The 16,095-nt window shown below is 41.7% G+C and overlaps 2 protein-coding genes across 5 annotated transcripts; both read left to right on the forward strand.

Annotated features, from left to right (window-relative positions):
* Positions 1–43: 43 nt before the first annotated feature.
* Positions 44–7,347, forward strand: LOC110489083 (seipin). 4 transcript variants are annotated; one of them, XM_036943197.2, is made up of 10 exons: positions 44–653; positions 1,310–1,631; positions 4,335–4,416; positions 4,553–4,696; positions 4,995–5,024; positions 5,369–5,503; positions 5,578–5,675; positions 6,384–6,513; positions 6,714–6,807; positions 6,903–7,347. In XM_036943197.2, the coding sequence occupies exons 2-10, from the start codon at positions 1,378–1,380 to the stop codon at positions 7,187–7,189; spliced, it is 1,254 nt and encodes a 417-aa protein (XP_036799092.1). In that variant the 5' UTR covers positions 44–653; positions 1,310–1,377; the 3' UTR covers positions 7,190–7,347. The 4 variants fall into 4 exon arrangements, with proteins under 4 accessions (XP_036799092.1, XP_036799093.1, XP_090054780.1 ...); XM_036943198.2 differs by lacking the exon at positions 4,995–5,024 and having other exon boundaries at positions 176–653; XM_090198654.1 differs by lacking the exon at positions 1,310–1,631 and having other exon boundaries at positions 258–653.
* Positions 7,348–10,753: 3,406 nt separating this feature from the next.
* On the forward strand, positions 10,754–15,871 carry LOC110489079 (uncharacterized). Its single transcript, XM_090198656.1, has 8 exons — positions 10,754–10,973; positions 11,259–12,367; positions 12,851–12,935; positions 13,177–13,390; positions 13,652–13,856; positions 14,924–15,025; positions 15,153–15,224; positions 15,326–15,871. The coding sequence occupies exons 2-8, from the start codon at positions 11,360–11,362 to the stop codon at positions 15,710–15,712; spliced, it is 2,073 nt and encodes a 690-aa protein (XP_090054782.1). The 5' UTR covers positions 10,754–10,973; positions 11,259–11,359; the 3' UTR covers positions 15,713–15,871.
* Positions 15,872–16,095: the final 224 nt, after the last annotated feature.

Below are 16,095 nucleotides of genomic sequence, written 5' to 3' on the forward strand. Positions count from 1 at the left end.
TTAGTTTCGGGTTTTGTTCAACAAGCCTTGGCGCTGCATTCTTGATCTCAAATTTGTTATAGGCTAAGTAACGCATGCACTTCACTGCAAGCTAATAGAGAAAATATGCATAATAATAACATATATATAAAATATTAATATTATTCTATTTGAATTCATATCCATTCCAGAGACAGGAAATTGTTTAATATCCTATCGTGAAGAAACTGGATCCGATTTGGTACCAAATATTGGGATATTTCAACATCCAAAATATTACTCAACAACACATCTGAAGTCTGTGAAGAGCAATTCCTTATGCAAATAAATGAGAAATGACTTGTGCTGGTATGGGTGATACTGATATCAGTTGAATGTTCTGTTTGCAAAATAACTCCCTGTCTTCTTGTTTTGGTTATTGTAACCCTACGTGAGAGACGCGACCAATCCGGTGTTTTTTTTCTATCTCAGTAGCCTATTGGAGAGCTTGTCTATAAAGGCACTGAGAGCATGTTTTTATGTCTTTTTGTCTGTGCTGCAATACATGCTCTTAGAGAAGAAGTTGGGAGAAGGGGGACAACTTTTACTGCTCGTTATCAAATAAGTTATTGTAACAATAACACCATTTTATTTTATCTCGGCACCAATATCCGAGGTCATTGAGACATTTGGAGGTGAGTTTTAATACTTTGGCAGTGTGCTCTCTGTCAGTAACAGAATTTATTAATATGGGACGTGGGACTATATCTTTTTCCACAGTTTTATCATTGGAGGACAAGATTAAACGTGTATTAATTGTTACTGCTGGTATATTTAGGTAAATTGAGTGTCCATTCTTAGTTTCTTTATAAATCATTTTTTAGGAATATTCTGTATTCTTCAATCGCTACCCTTTCGATCTTGACAAACTTCACTCATCTCATCTAGTCATCTGATGTAGTTTGGTTACACTTGTGACTTGTGAAATTAGACCCAGTGGTTTCATACCACTCAAAATCATCACTGCGATCACTGTCTGTGCCTTCAACCCTCTGTCCTGTGGCACACAGGCCTCAATAGTCTCTTCTCATTAGCCCTCAGATATAGGTCTGTCTATCGCTCTGTTCATATAATTGATCAAACGCTAGAAGTTAGAGCATTGGGCCAGAAACTGAAAGGTTGCTGGTCAAATACCCAAGCCGACAAGGTGAAAAATCTGTTGATGTGCCTGCGAGCAACCCTAATTTGCTGCAGGGGTGTTGTACTACTATGGCTGACCCTGTAAAACAACACATTTCACTGCACCTATCCCGTTTATGTGATAATAAAATATATATATATTTTTTATGAGAACCTGGCCGGATAGCTTAACCAGAGAAGTTCTATCAAGCATCAGAATAAATCATCCACACTCCAGAGATGGACACAGGAACTGAACCTATGGGCACCGGAGGTCATCATGGGTCAGGTGATCCAGTTGGACCGGCGCTGCTCTGGCTCCAGGACACTGTTACCACGGTAACACTGCAGGCGCGTCAGAGGGTGTTACAGGGAGCGTTGTTACTGTGTGCTCTGGGACTGTTACTATGGACCGCCATCTTCCTCTACGGGAGCTTCTACTACTCCTACATGCCCCTAGCTACCTACAGTACACCTGTCCACTACTACTACAGGTGTGTTTTACACACATACATACACACACTCTCTCTCACACACGCTGTCTAGCTCTCTGTCTCTCGCTCTCTCTCACACACACGCTATCTCTCTCTCTCTCATAGACACACACTGTCTATCTGTCTCTTTCTCACTCACTGTCTGTCTGTCTGTGTCTCTCTCTCATATGTTGTCTGTCTCTCTTTCAAACCCCACAGGCCCTTTTGGGTTGGAGGGTTTGTATTTTGTCCTGTAGTTCATTCACTGTAATTAGAGAATCCAGTGGGTTCTAGTAGTCTTTAATAGTTGATTCTAAGATCTGTATTTGATCATGTCTATGTTTTTGCTGTTTGTTCGTTGTTATAGAGACAAACAAATTGGAGAAGTGGTTTATCCATTCATCTCCGTTTTGGATAGATAACTCTTCGTGTCGTTGTTTGTATAGATTTTTCCAATTTCCCCGAAGTGGTTAGATTCTATGTGTAACGTGTACGCTAATAATCGGACAGCAAGAACAGGGAGTGAATTTAATAAATGAAGATGGAACCAAACAAGAGTAGCGTACAGACATGAAACATATAAACAGAAACAGAGTCAATAACTGAGGTAATCAGGAAGGTGCGCGTAACAATGGTGGCAGGTTTGCGTAATAGTGAGTAAACTGGCGACGTGGAGCGAGTGGGAGCGGGAGTAAACGTGACACTATGGATTCTTCAATAACGTTGAAGCTGATTACTGACTAGCTGTTCCTTCTTTTTCCGTAGTGTATTTGTGTATTGTTTTAGTGATTCACCATAGTGAAAGCATAGTATCAGGTTCTGGGTCTCTGTTTTTGGTTGGACAGGTTTCTCAATTTCTTTCGTTGGTTTTTGCAGTCATCAAACCATTTGTCATTGTTAATTTTCTTAGGTTGAAATTTTTAGATTTGATAGGGAAGCTATCAAATTTCAAAATGTTTGTAAAACTTTTTAAAAAATTCCAGGAAATTCTCTAGAAGGGATTGAATTTGTTGTCTAATAGTTTTTTTTGTTAGATTTCCACACTACTTTCCTTCCATCTATAGCATTTCTAAATATTATTCAGTTCCTTTGTCTTTGATGCCTTACGATTGAGCATAGCTCTGTTCAAGTAGAGTGTGATTTTGCTGTGATCTGATAGGGGTGTCAATGGACTGACTGTGAACGCTCGAAGAGACTCTGGGTTGAGGTCAGTGATAAAGTAGTCTATAGTACTACTGCCAAGAGATGAGCTATAGGTGTACCTACCAAAGGAGTCCCCTCGAAGCCTACCATTGACTATGTACATACCCAGCATCCGACAGAGCTTCAGGAGTTGTGACCCATTTTTGTTGGTTATGTTGTCGTAGTTGTGTCTAGGGGTGTCACAATCGTCGCAAGGAACGGACCAAAATGCAGCGTGGTATGTGTTCATGATGAAGTTTTTAATTAAAACACTGCATACAAACTATACAAAACGAATAACGACCGTGAATTTATAATGACAATTGTGCTGACACAAACATAGACAATCACCCACAACCCAAAATGACAAAACAGGCTACCTAAATATGGCTCCCAATCAGAGACAATGACTAACACCTGCCTTTGATTGAGAACCATATCAGGCCAAACACAGAAACAGACAGACTAGACATCCAACATAGAATGCCCACTCAGATCACACCCTGACCAAACAAAACATAGAAACATACAAAGCAAACTATGGTCAGGGTGTGACAAGGGGGGCATATGGAGGAGGGAATGCTGTCACCTCCAGGTAGGTGTTTGTCCCCCTGTGTGCTAAGGGTGTCAGGTTTTTGTCCAGTTCTGACATTTAGATCGCCACAGACTAGCACATGTCCCTGGGCCTGGAAATTGTTTATCTCCCCCTCTAGGATGGATAATCTGTCATCGTTAAAGTATGGGGATTCTATTGGGGGGATACAGGTAGCACACATGAAGACATTTTTCTCTGTTGACATAATTTCCTTATTCATTTCTAAACAGATGTAAAATGTTCCTGTTTTGACTAATTTAATAGAGTGGGTTAGGTCTGCTCTATACCAAATTCCCTGTTTCACAACTGGTAGTTTGATGGATGGGACTACCAGCTCTCTGTAAGCTAGAGGGCAACCAGTGGGTCCGTCTCCTTTACACCATGTTTTTTGTAGGATGACAGTGTCTGTATTTCCAATTTCTTTGATGAAGTCTGCGTTCCTGCTCTTTAGGCCAAAGGCAGATGACCTCAGACCTTGTATATTCCAGGTTGCGATAGTGAGAGCTTTGTGTTCCATAGTGTCTAGTGTTTTTTTGTGTGGTTGGGCCTGTTGCTCTACTCATGGCCTGGGCATATGTCCTGCTGTCATGTTGAGGTCCTTGCCTTAGGGGCAGAGGGCATAGGGGGCAGAAGGGGCATAGGTCTGATATGGGAGGACCTATATAGGGTGTGGCCAGGGTTTGCTTGCGGTGATCTTAGCTGGTTGGGGTGTGGCTGGTGATGCTATGGTCTAGGTGTAGGTTTGGTGCAGGTCCTTTCTCTCTCTCGCTCCCTCTCCCTCCCTCCCTCCCTCCCTCCCTCCCTCCCTCCCTCCCTCCCTCCCTCCCTCCCTCCCTCCCTCCCTCCCTCCCTCCCTCCCTCCCTCCCTCCCTCCCATACCTAAAGTGCATACATACTTTTGCAATAATTGGAATTCATTACGTTTTTGACTCCCTTTCCTTCTGCAGGACGGACTGTGACTCCTCAGCTTCTCTTCTCTGCTCCTTCCCCACCGCCAACGTATCTCTCCTGAGGAATGGCAAGAACCAGGTGATCCTTATATACACTGTTTATCCATCCACCTTTATTAGCCTATGTAACGATTTGAAATGTTTTCCAAATCCACAGAATTAATTGGGAGGTTTTCACTATGATGTTTGAACTCATTTGAACCCTCCCTCTGAAGGTGATGACATACGGCCAGCCCTATCGGATCTCTCTGGAGCTGGAGATGCCCGAGTCGCCAGCCAATCAGGAGTTAGGAATGTTCATGGTCAAGATGTTCTGTTACTCTGGACAGGGGCAAACTGTGACCTCTTCAGCACGATCTGTGAGTTGACCAGTGTTGGCAATACCAAGTATTGTGTTGGATTTGTTCATGTGCATCTCATAGTTGCATATTAAACAACCCTGCTTTGCACTTTTTAACATGAATCTGTTTTGATCTGTATTGGTGTGGTGTATTTTGAGTGTATGTTCGATTTTTGTATATTGCTGCAACCAAATTGACCAGCAATGGGGAACAATCTATATCTTCTGAATCTGAACAAATCAGCTGCACATTTAAATATTCTGATTGTCCTGTATTGGTAAATTGAACACCATGTTGGTCTGCCTCGCTGTCTCAGGTAAGGCAGCTCAGCTCCAGCTCTCGCTTTGTGAGTACGCCGCTGCCCCACACTGACCTCCCACGCAGCTGTCATACCGCATACTATGACTGCTTATGACATCTCTTATATAGTTAAATATAGAACTGCTTATGACATCTCTTATATAGTTAAACATAACTATATTACTGCTTATGACATCTCTTATATAGTTAAATATAACTATAGAACTGCTTATGATATCTCTTATGTAGTGTTTTTTACAGTGTAATAAGCTTTATGACAGAGGTACAGTATGTCAGAGGAATGTGGCAATGGACAATAAACTAAAATATGCATTAGAAACTGTATACATTGGCCATAGGGTGTCCTGCTCCATGTCCTGTTTCTATTAGACAATGCTGCGGTATCGCTCCGGCCTGCTCCAGACTCTGGGAACACTGTTTCTCATCCCGTTCTTCCTGGCTGGAACGGCTGACCAGAAACAGTTGGTAGAGGTGGAGCTCTTCTCCGAATACAGAGAGGATTCTGTGAGTCTCTTGCCGCCCAGTGTGTGTGTATGTGTGTGTGTATGTACAGGGCTAATCCCTCTCTCTATATATAGTATGCCCCCTCTATAGGAGCCATCATTGAAATCCAGTCTCAAAGGGTGCAGATCTACTCAGCAAATCTCTACATTCACGCTCACTTCACTGGCATAAGGTTAGCTTTACCTCATATTAAATCTTTAACAAGTATGAAACATTTTGATTTACTTAAAGTAACACATTTACTTGAAAGTATGACCTAACCCCCCCCCCCCCGTCCCCCCTCTCCAGTGGTGAAAAAAGTACCCAATGTCATACTTGAGTAAAAGTAAAGATACCTTAAGTAGAGGTGAAAGTCACCCAGTAAAATACTACTTGGGTATTTGGTTTTAAATATACTTACACTACCAGTCAAAAGTTTTAGAACACCTACTCCTTCAAGGGTTTTTATTTATTTAGACTATTTTATGGTTGAGAGAAGGCAATGCGTGTGCAAAGCTGTCATCAAGGCAAAGGGTAGCTATTTGAAGAATCTCAAATATAAAATATATTTTGATTTGTTTAACACTTTTTTGGTTACTTACTACGTGATTCCATATGTGTCATTTCATAGTTATGATGTCTTCACTATTATTCCACAATGTAGAAAATAGTAAAAATAAAGAAATACCCTTGAATGAGTAGGTGTTCTAAAACTTTTGACCGGTAGTGTAAGTATCAAAAGTAAAAGTATACATTTCCAATTAATGTAAAAAAAGTACATTTATTTTCTTTAGGAATTTAGTGAAGAAAAAGTAACAGTTGTCAAATATCTACTTAATTAGTATGTTAAAGTATTTTTACTGAAGTACTTTACACCACTGCTCCTCTCTCCCCTCATCAGGTACTTCCTGTACAACTTCCCGACACTTTCAGCAGTAATGGGTGTGGCCAGTAACTTGTCCTTCCTCAGTGTCCTCCTCCTCTTCAGCTACCTGAGGCTCATCTGGGGCCGATTTATCAACCCCCAAAAGGTGAGAGTGGAATCTCCCCTAGAACAGGAGAACATGGTATGATTCACATAGTGAGACAGTGTAGTGGATCTTTTCATAACCTGTGTATACTGTTCTCGTACCTGTCCAAAACATTTCTTCAGAGACAGTAGTCCCAGTACGTTCTAGTATATTCTGCGTGTGTTCATGTATGTGTGTGTGTCTGGGCGTGTGTGTATGAGGTGAGAGATAGGATTAATCTTCATCAGAGGCTAGCCGGGACCTACGAGAGCGAGGACACTGAACACCTACAAGATTACCAGGATGACAGTACAGGTAAGTACACACTTGTACACACACCTGTGTGAGATGTATCATGTGTTGTTTGTTTCCTATATCATGATGTTATGTTGGGTGTGCTTTTCACTCAGGAATCGAGAATTCTTCATCGGATGCACTATTAGAGGCACATCAGATTACATCAACCCATCTGAACCAGAAGGAAGAGTCCATTCTCAAAGCAGATGGGGGGGAGATGGACATCAGACATGGAAGGTTTCAGAGTGAGATAGACGAAGAAGAGATCATTGCTGAGGAAGAGGGGGAGAATATGGGCATGTCTCTTGACCCAGAGTTGGAAGGGTCATCTGAGACAGCAAAGCAGCCAGACAGCATCCCCAGCAGACTGACTGGAACCTCAACCTGTGTGATATCCTGATGGAGAGCTCCAATGGATGCACAGTGGCTCAATGACCAATAGTTGGGCGCCAAAGTATTATCTTTAGAGGGGGCCCTCTTGTACTTTGTTACTGTAAAACAATATGAAGATTTGTTAAGTTTAAAAACCTTATATGTTTAAAGCTGTGTGAATATATACATTTTTGTGTCCTCTTTTATTTCGTTTAAAGTTGTGTGATGATTCATGCAAAAACCAGACAATGTTGAAATATTTGACCATAGGCCTCCATCTAAGGTTACCATTTTACTGTAGTCTACAGTATTGCACAAATGGAGTAAGGGTTATATCAGATGACCTCAGTATTATGAAACATTCAGGATGGATGACAACACAAAGTGCCTTCCTCATTTTAATATGTTTGCATGTTACCAGATAGTTTTCCATCCAATTGGCAACAAATGTTCATGTGAATATTCTAAAATCCACATAAAAAAAATATGAACATTTTTCCACAAATGGTTTCCAACAAACGTACTTGTTGCGTGATGATGTAGTGCACACAAAATGTACTTTCTTGCGTAAGTTTTCATGTAGGCCTACCGAACAGATAGTTTTGTCACAAACTGTTGCGTTAAATAGCAAATGTGCCTACTCTGGTCTCCTCGCATGCGCTCCAGCCAATAGCTCGCATATAAAGTGAGGATAGGCTGTGCGGTTACCACTAGTTACCACAGCCACTAAGTCAAATTGGCTTTATTGTAAAACTTCATGAAAACAAATATTTGCTGTTTGGTCTTAATTTAAGGTTAGGGGTTTGCATAAGGTTAGCAGTGTGGTTAAGGTTCGGTTTAAAATCAAATGTTATGATAAATTGTAGAAATGGGCGTGGTTTACGACTTTGTAAATGTGGTAACTAGTGAAGACCAGGCTGTGTAGCTAGACTAGTTTACATGATGAGATTATTATGGATAAGAGCGAGTATATCATTTTTTTTTTTTTGTCAAACGGCAGACAAGCATCGACCATCATGTGACCAGAATAAGACCCCTCGATATTCATCGAAATTAGCATCAACCTCATCACCATGTGAAGTTCATCATAATTTACATAATCTGTCGCCTAATAAACTGCATGGCTTCCCGAGTGGTAGTTGGAGAACCACACACCATATCATCGCTTCGATATGATAGTTATTACTGACTCCAAGTTTACTTCGATATGATAGTTATGTCAATATTTGCGCATAAAGGCGTTTACACCGCAATTTCTCACATAGTTATTTTTTACCGAAACAAAAAGATCCCACCATGTCGAACGAACAAATGATCCGTTGGCATTCATAAAATTGTACCTAAACTTCACAGCTGTCATTTTTTTTATAAGGCATGACTTTGCTTGCATAAAAACGGTGGATGGAAACGTGATTAATAACCAGATTTATATCCAACCTTTTTATGCAAGCAAGTAAAGTATCGTAAATGTCGATACAGAAACATAACTTTTTCTGTAAACTTTGCAAATGTTGACAAAACAAAATACGCTAGACAAGGTGGGATCGTTTTGTGTCAGCAAAATTAATTATGCGAGAAATGTCGGTGGAAACGCGATGGCATGAAGTTTACTATAGGCTATAGGGTGGTGAAAGTGCAAGTAAATGAGCTTGATGCTGCTTCCAATAAATATTGAGAGTCTTATTCTGGTGACATGATAATGACTGTTTGGCTGCCATTTGACAAATAAAAAGTATCTCGGTAATTTGCCCATAATAATGACCTCATCATATAGGCTATACGTGCGCTAGCCAACAGCGAGCAGATCGTTGTGTTGGATAGAGCGCATGTGCCAATACCCTGTATAACGCAACATGATTTTGTGATACAACCATCAGTGGAGTAAAAAATGCGACGGAAACCCATTTAACTTGTATTTTCTATTCGGAACATGGGAATTTAACCGCAAAATGTATATTTATGTGTAACATGTGTGCACATCCTTTTACCTGCAACAATGAAGTAAATTTAATGGAAATATATAAATGGTGGGAAAATGCACATATTATTTTTATGCGGATTTTAGAATATTGGCATGAAAATCTGTCGCCAATGCGATCTAAACCTAGCTAGTAACAAACATTGGTATGTCTCCCATGTTCCCCTCATCATTTTCATTTAACAAATATTATAAATTATTTTACTGGTGTTTGTATAGCATTTATGCATTTACATCCTACATTTCACATTCTGTCCAAAAACATGTTCACAGCACAATCTGTCCCCAAAAAAAAGCAGTGTATTTTTATTTATTTATTTGTGACATTAATCAAGTCACCTAAGATTCTTTTTAAATATCATATAGTAGTTAGGCCCGTTAGTAAAACATTCTGTATAGAGTACCACATGTGTCATAATACCCATAAAACCTAGATGTCAAACAGGGAAACGTTCCAATAATTTTTTCTACCATACATTTTTCCCATAGGTGATTATAGAAACACTTCAAATAAGGGCTGTGTTTCATGTAGGCTTGCCCTGGCGTGACGTTTTCATAACCATGTAAATTTCTCTAGGACATGGTGACTTTCATCAATATATTTGCCTGTATTTACCTGTAAAAAAATGAAATGCTAATTAGCTGCTAATGTGATTATTATAAAGACCAACAAATACCATTGGTGATCTGGACGAGACAGCCTAATCGAGGCAAAGGTAAGAATCTCTGGATTAACTATCTAATGTTAGTTAAATGTAGTAATGAGTAAATTGGCAAAATTGCTTTAAATGGACAATTCTGTGAACTAGGCAGGGTAGCCTAGTGGTTAGAGTGTTGGACTAGTAACCGGAAGGTGACAAGGTACAAAATCTGTCGTTCTGCCCCTGAACAGGCAGTTAAACCCACCGTTCCTAGGCCGTCATTGAAAATAAAAATTTGTTCTTAACTGACTTGCCTAGTTAAATAAAGGTAAAAAAATAATAATAAAACATAAAAAAAACTATTGTGAATGTTTTAAATTGACACAATACCTGCTTAGTAAAAGCTTCAGCTAGAGGAGCTTGCAGGGATTTGTAGTCTTGCATGATGTCTACTTTGATGCTAACTAGCGTTTTCGAATATGAGAGTAAAATATATGAATAAAAGTCACCTTGTCCGAGAGAGTTTTACATGGTTATCAAAATGTCACGCCAGGGTAAGCCTACACAAAACACAGCCCTTATTTTAAGTTATTCTAAAAATGATTGGAACCATTTCCCTGTTTGACCGCTAGGTTTTATGGGTATTATGACACCTCCACTGTGGGGCTCTATTTGGATACTAGACCAAGAACAGAGGAGGCTAGTTGGAGGAGATATGGGAGGACGGGCTCATTGTAATGGCCAAAATGGAACGAATTTAACAAAAATATTTTCCATATGTTTGATACCGTTACAAAAATTCCATTCCAGCTATTACAATGAGCCCGTCCTCCTATAGCTCCTCCCACCAGCCTCCTCTGACAGAGGATGCCTATTCATATGACATTGATGCAGATGACGCAGATGTATTTCCTAGATAACACACAAACAAGAGAGACTCTTGTCAACCTGCAGTTCAATGCCATGCTGTCAGTTACAGTCACTCACTCACCAGAATGTTTGGAAACTTTGTTGCGTCACAGCATGCAAAATACTGCCACATCAGGGATAACGCAGGGAGACAGAGCTAGAGTCTATCCTATCCTACTGCAGTCCACCGACTGTACAGGTGTCATTTCTACGGACTAAATGAACCCCTAGGGTCCATAAAGTGTTACATAGATTTATCAAGGGGAGGCTGTTCAATGCACAAGGTAGGCTACTGCTAGCAACTTTTATTATCAGTATTTCAGCATCCTTATTGGAACACCTAAATAGACTTTGTAATTTCATTGTCAGACCATTACCTGTTTTAAAAAATGTGTTGTAGCTATAGCTTATTCTTGTGTCTCTTGTTAGTGAATGAATTTACACTTTTTTTCATTACTATTTTATCCTTAACTACATATTCAAATACCTTAATTTGCTTGTGTGTTCTGTGCTGTATATGATTTAAAAAATATATTTTTTAAACATTGGAACATATAATCTCTACTCAGGAGACTCATCTTTCACTCACAAAGAGGATTAGGCCTACTCACATTGGAGTGAAGTTATCAGGATAACTACATCCCCTGGAATATCACCCTTTCACCTGGGAATGATGGACAACACAACACCCCCAGCTCTGGAGGAAATGAAGGATGTTGAGAAAGAAAAGGAGACGGTAGAAGGAGAGTTGGAGAATGGAGAACATGACGATGACAATGATGATGGATTTCTTGGACCCTTGAATGATATCGACCAACATCCACCCAGTGTGTTTGGTACGGTAAAACCACAAACCAAACTTCTCTCTAGCCCGGACTCACCCTCTAACAGTCTGGAACTACAAGGCCATAAAAGAGGACCAGAAGAGAGACCAAAGCATCTGGAAGATACAGAACCAGCCTCTGACATGCATGTGACTCAGGGCCTTTTGGTTGATATTCAAAGATGTGACAGTGGAGTGTGGGAGAGGGGAGAAGAGAGGGGAAAAGTACATGTAGAAGAGGAGGAGTGGTCAGAGAGTGAGAGAGTAAACGATTCAAGGATGAACAGAAGGAGCGCGAAGGAGAGATGGAGACTGAGGAAGAGGGAGAGGTTGGGAGGGAGCATGCCAGCAGCAAAGACAGAGGGATGGGAAAAGATGGAGAAAAGAGAGAGATGGAGTGAGTCAAGGAGGATGAGAAAAATGGAAGAGGAAGAGGGGATGCAAGATGGAGGTGTGCTGAATGAGAGGAGCGAGGAGAGGAAGAGCGCAGAGGAGATAGGTGATAAAGAGACAGAGAGGATAGGGGATAGAGAGATAGACAGAGAGGGCACAGGGGATAGCGAGATGGAAGTAGGAAGTGCAGGGGACAGAAAGATGGAAGGAGAGCGTGCAGGGGATAGTAAGATGGAAGGAGAGAGTGTCAGGGATAGAGAGAAGGATGGTGAGAAGGAGGGTGCCAGCAGCCTTAGCTCTGAAGGGAGCTGGTCTCCTTCCCCCCATCCCATCTTCTCCAGGATGCACATGCACTCCTCCGTCTCATCCTCCTCTTCCTCCTTCAACTGCTCCTCAGCGGAAAGCGATGATGTCTTCAGCGAAGGAGAGGACACAGCCAGCAAAAGGAGCACCATGAGGAGGGTGAGATTGAGAACTGAACGTGAAAAGAGAGAGAGTGTAGAGCTACTAGATACACCATACTTTAGGAGATCATATTTCAAATAGACAACGACAATAAGTCACTGGTTTCATATCCCTTGTATGCTGTTTCTGTTGATGCCTTTATTCTCCATGACAGAGTGTCTGTAATTTCCATCCCCTTCTCAACCCCTCTCTGTCTAACTGCTGTCTGCGATTTGCATGAGTTTGAAAGCGAGCCTTGAGCCTTGACACGGGCAAATTTGAATAGGATTTGCATGGGTCCTACTGATGGAGATAGGGGAGACCGGAGAGGAGGGTGATGGGTGTTCCACCAGTGCTTTCCCACTCCCCTTAGTGTGGGCCTACAGTATTTTGACTCAAGTTATTTCACATTTCCCATTATGACCCTAAAGAGAGAGATAATTGAAATAGAAAGTAGTCTATTTTAAGCGCATATGACAATGGACATTTTCTTTACTCCAGTGTCGCTCCTGGAGGACCTTCCTAACTGTGATGCAGTGGTCAGTGCGTCGGCAGAGCTCATGGGTCCAGCTAGCAGGACATCAAGGCATGTGTCCATTTAACAACACAAACACATCAATATAGCACTTTATATGTACTGTATAACTCACTGTATCACATCTCACCATTAACTCACACATCATCAGCTCTCCAAATCATTCACTCATTCTGTTACAATGTGAGCATTGAGGAAACTGCAGATACATTGGTTAGTTAGTGAATGTAGAAGTTAAAGTTAAATATTGACTACACCCACCCTCCCCTTGCCCCTGCCTATATGTTGCTAGGTAACTTCCAGCTGAGTGAGGGGGGTGAGGTGCTGAAGCGTTTCAGTGAGGTGGAGGCTGTGTGTCTTCAGGCCCTCATGGCCGACCCCCTGCGTCCATTTGTACCGCAGTATCATGGCTCGGTCACCAAGGGGGGCGAGAGTTACATCCGCCTGAAGGACTTACTGAGTGGCCTGAAGAACCCTGTCATCATGGACTGCAAGATGGGCGTGAGGTACGTGTGTGTGTGTCAGAGGAGGCTGGTGAGGGGAGGATGGCTCATAATAATGGATGGAAAGGAATGAATGGAATGGAATCAAAGATGGAAAACCAGGTGTTTGATGCATTTGATTCCAGGCATTTCATTTAATCTGTTACAGCCACTACTATGAGCCCGTTCTCCCTATTAAAAGCGCCACCAGCCACCACTGGTGTGTGTGTGTGTGTGTGTGTGTGTGTGTGTGTGTGTCTGTAATTAAGCTACTGTTGCTCTTAGGACATACCAGGAGGAGGAGTTAACCAAAGCACACACTAAACCCACCCTGCGGACTGATATGTACCAGAAGATGGTAAAAGTAGATCCGACGGCTCCCACAGTGGAGGAACATGAGCAGCGAGGTGTGACAAAGTGGCGCTACCTGCAGTGGAGGGATAACACCAGCTCAACTGCCACATTAGGCTTCAGGATCGAGTGCATCATGGTAAGAGACACAGCTCTGACACCCAAACCTCTGCTGTCCGCTGATTGGCTAAATTATAACAGAAGGAAATAAACATCAGAATCAAGATCAAGATAAAAAAATATTATTTTGTGCAAAAGTCTTAATTTATTGACTTCATCATTGATGTTTCAAAAGTCCTGACTGTTCTCAACCTCTCTGTCTCTCAGGGGAGGGTCTACTAACTTCCCTGGATTATGTATACTGGGGTTATGTATACTGTTGGTGGTCTACAATAGTGCCAGGGTTTTAGAGCCCAATTCAATTAGATCCGCTTTAGCCAACAGTATATTTGTATAGTCAGAGGTGAAACTGCTTTAGAGCTGTCAAATTCACAAGCAACTCCCGGCATTACACCGTAAGCATTGCCATTGGCTGCATGGAGTCGCATTAAGAGTAATTCCATGCAGCCTTGTTTAAGTTAAAACACTAGAATGTAAGAAATCCTCACTATTTAGTTAAATTATTTTCAATTTGAGCGTCATTATTTCTATATAGCCTACACCAGGAATCATCAACTATTTTCAGCTGCGGGATGATTTTTTCTTGAGCGGATGGTCAGCGGGCCGGAACGCAGACTGCAAATTGACCACAAGAAGTCCAAACAGATATGTTTGACCAAAACATAATAATTTCAAGCCTTGCTTATATTTCTATACGATCACATGTCTCTTTATTAAGTGTGGTAATACTTGGTAATAGATGTCTTATATTAAAATCACTTGGAGCTGATTTCCTGGTGTTTTTACACTCTATTATGTACAGCAAACTTGTTTTTTCTTGGTGGGCCAAATAAAACCACCCGTTTGGTGAACCCTGGCGTACACTTTCTCATTCTTAACTTCTAACGCGAGTGGGCGGGTTAGGCTTTGTGACAATGATCACAAGAGCAGCTGCTCACCGATTTAATATCTCCAACAGCTCCAATGCAGTTCCACCGCCGATACCGCCAAAAGATCAGCAATGCGGGTGTCGGCTATCGTTTGTTAATACTTTATCTGATTGAATCTAGGCCTAAGTCTGTGTCTGTCCCTGTGTGTCCATGTTAGATGGAGAATGGCAGCGTACAGCGGGACTTTAAGAAGATGCTAACCCCAGCCCAGGTCACCGAGGCCCTCCTCTCCTTCACCAAGAGTCAGCTACACATCCTGGTCAGTCATTTGCCATCAACATCACCTATATTATGTACAACATAAAGGTTTCACATACCTCTAATAATATAGCTAAAATATTCATCCTTTTCCCCCTGCACTCTCCCTTCCGGTTTCTCACCCGTAGAAGGCCTACCATTCCAGACTTCAGGCTCTGGATGAAGCACTGAAGGAATCCCCATTTTTCAAAGCCCACGAGGTCAGCTCATATTTACCACTTGTCAACTCTCCCTCTACTTAATAATAAAATATTTAGTCTCAGAACTGGTCATACAGTAATGTTTTGGGTTCACCTGACAGGTGATTGGCAGCTCGCTCCTCTTTGTCCACGACCGAACCAGTCAGGCAAGCATCTGGATGATAGACTTTGGGAAGACCACCCCATCGCCCAGCAGTGTGCAGCTGAGGCACGACGTTCCTTGGGCAGAGGGGAATCGGGAGGACGGGTACCTGATCGGGCTGGCCGCCCTCACCTCTTTCGTGGGTCAGGCCATCAGCCAGGCAGCCTGCAGAAAGGAAGAGAACCATGGAGAGGAGATGGGCAGTGTCGCACACACCCTGCAGGAACAGGAACACACACAGACTAAAAGTCAGGGTGGTCAGGGCGAGGCAGCACAGAATGAAGGTACTTCTGATGGAACAAGAGAGACCACATCAGGACAATACTCACAGGAATGTGTTCTCTAATTTACATGGATTATGTTTGTGGATGATTTGAGGCATTGCAATAGACAGTATTAATGGACAGAAGTCTCAACTGTTTAAACAGAATACAGGGTGAGTTGAGTTGAATAAGGTGTTTATGGACAATATTTTTTCATTTTTTACAATAAAAACGACCGATTGTACAAATGCCTCATCTATAGACATCATATTGACAGTTATCAATGTGTTCCAACTCAAATGTCTGGTTCGTCTCATTTGAATGTGCCATTGAGGAATTTTAATTTGAATAGCCACAGTCGATACTTCAGGCTTTGTGGTGGTGATTATCTCCTGAACCATCACTGCAGGACAGGTGAGGGAGGGTAGCACCCAACATCAACAGATGCAGCCAACAAAAACAGGGT

The sequence above is a fragment of the Oncorhynchus mykiss genome, chromosome 14 (assembly GCF_057628025.1).
Source record: "Oncorhynchus mykiss isolate SJ-2025 chromosome 14, ASM5762802v1, whole genome shotgun sequence".
Classification (NCBI taxonomy): Eukaryota; Metazoa; Chordata; class Actinopteri; order Salmoniformes; family Salmonidae; genus Oncorhynchus; species Oncorhynchus mykiss.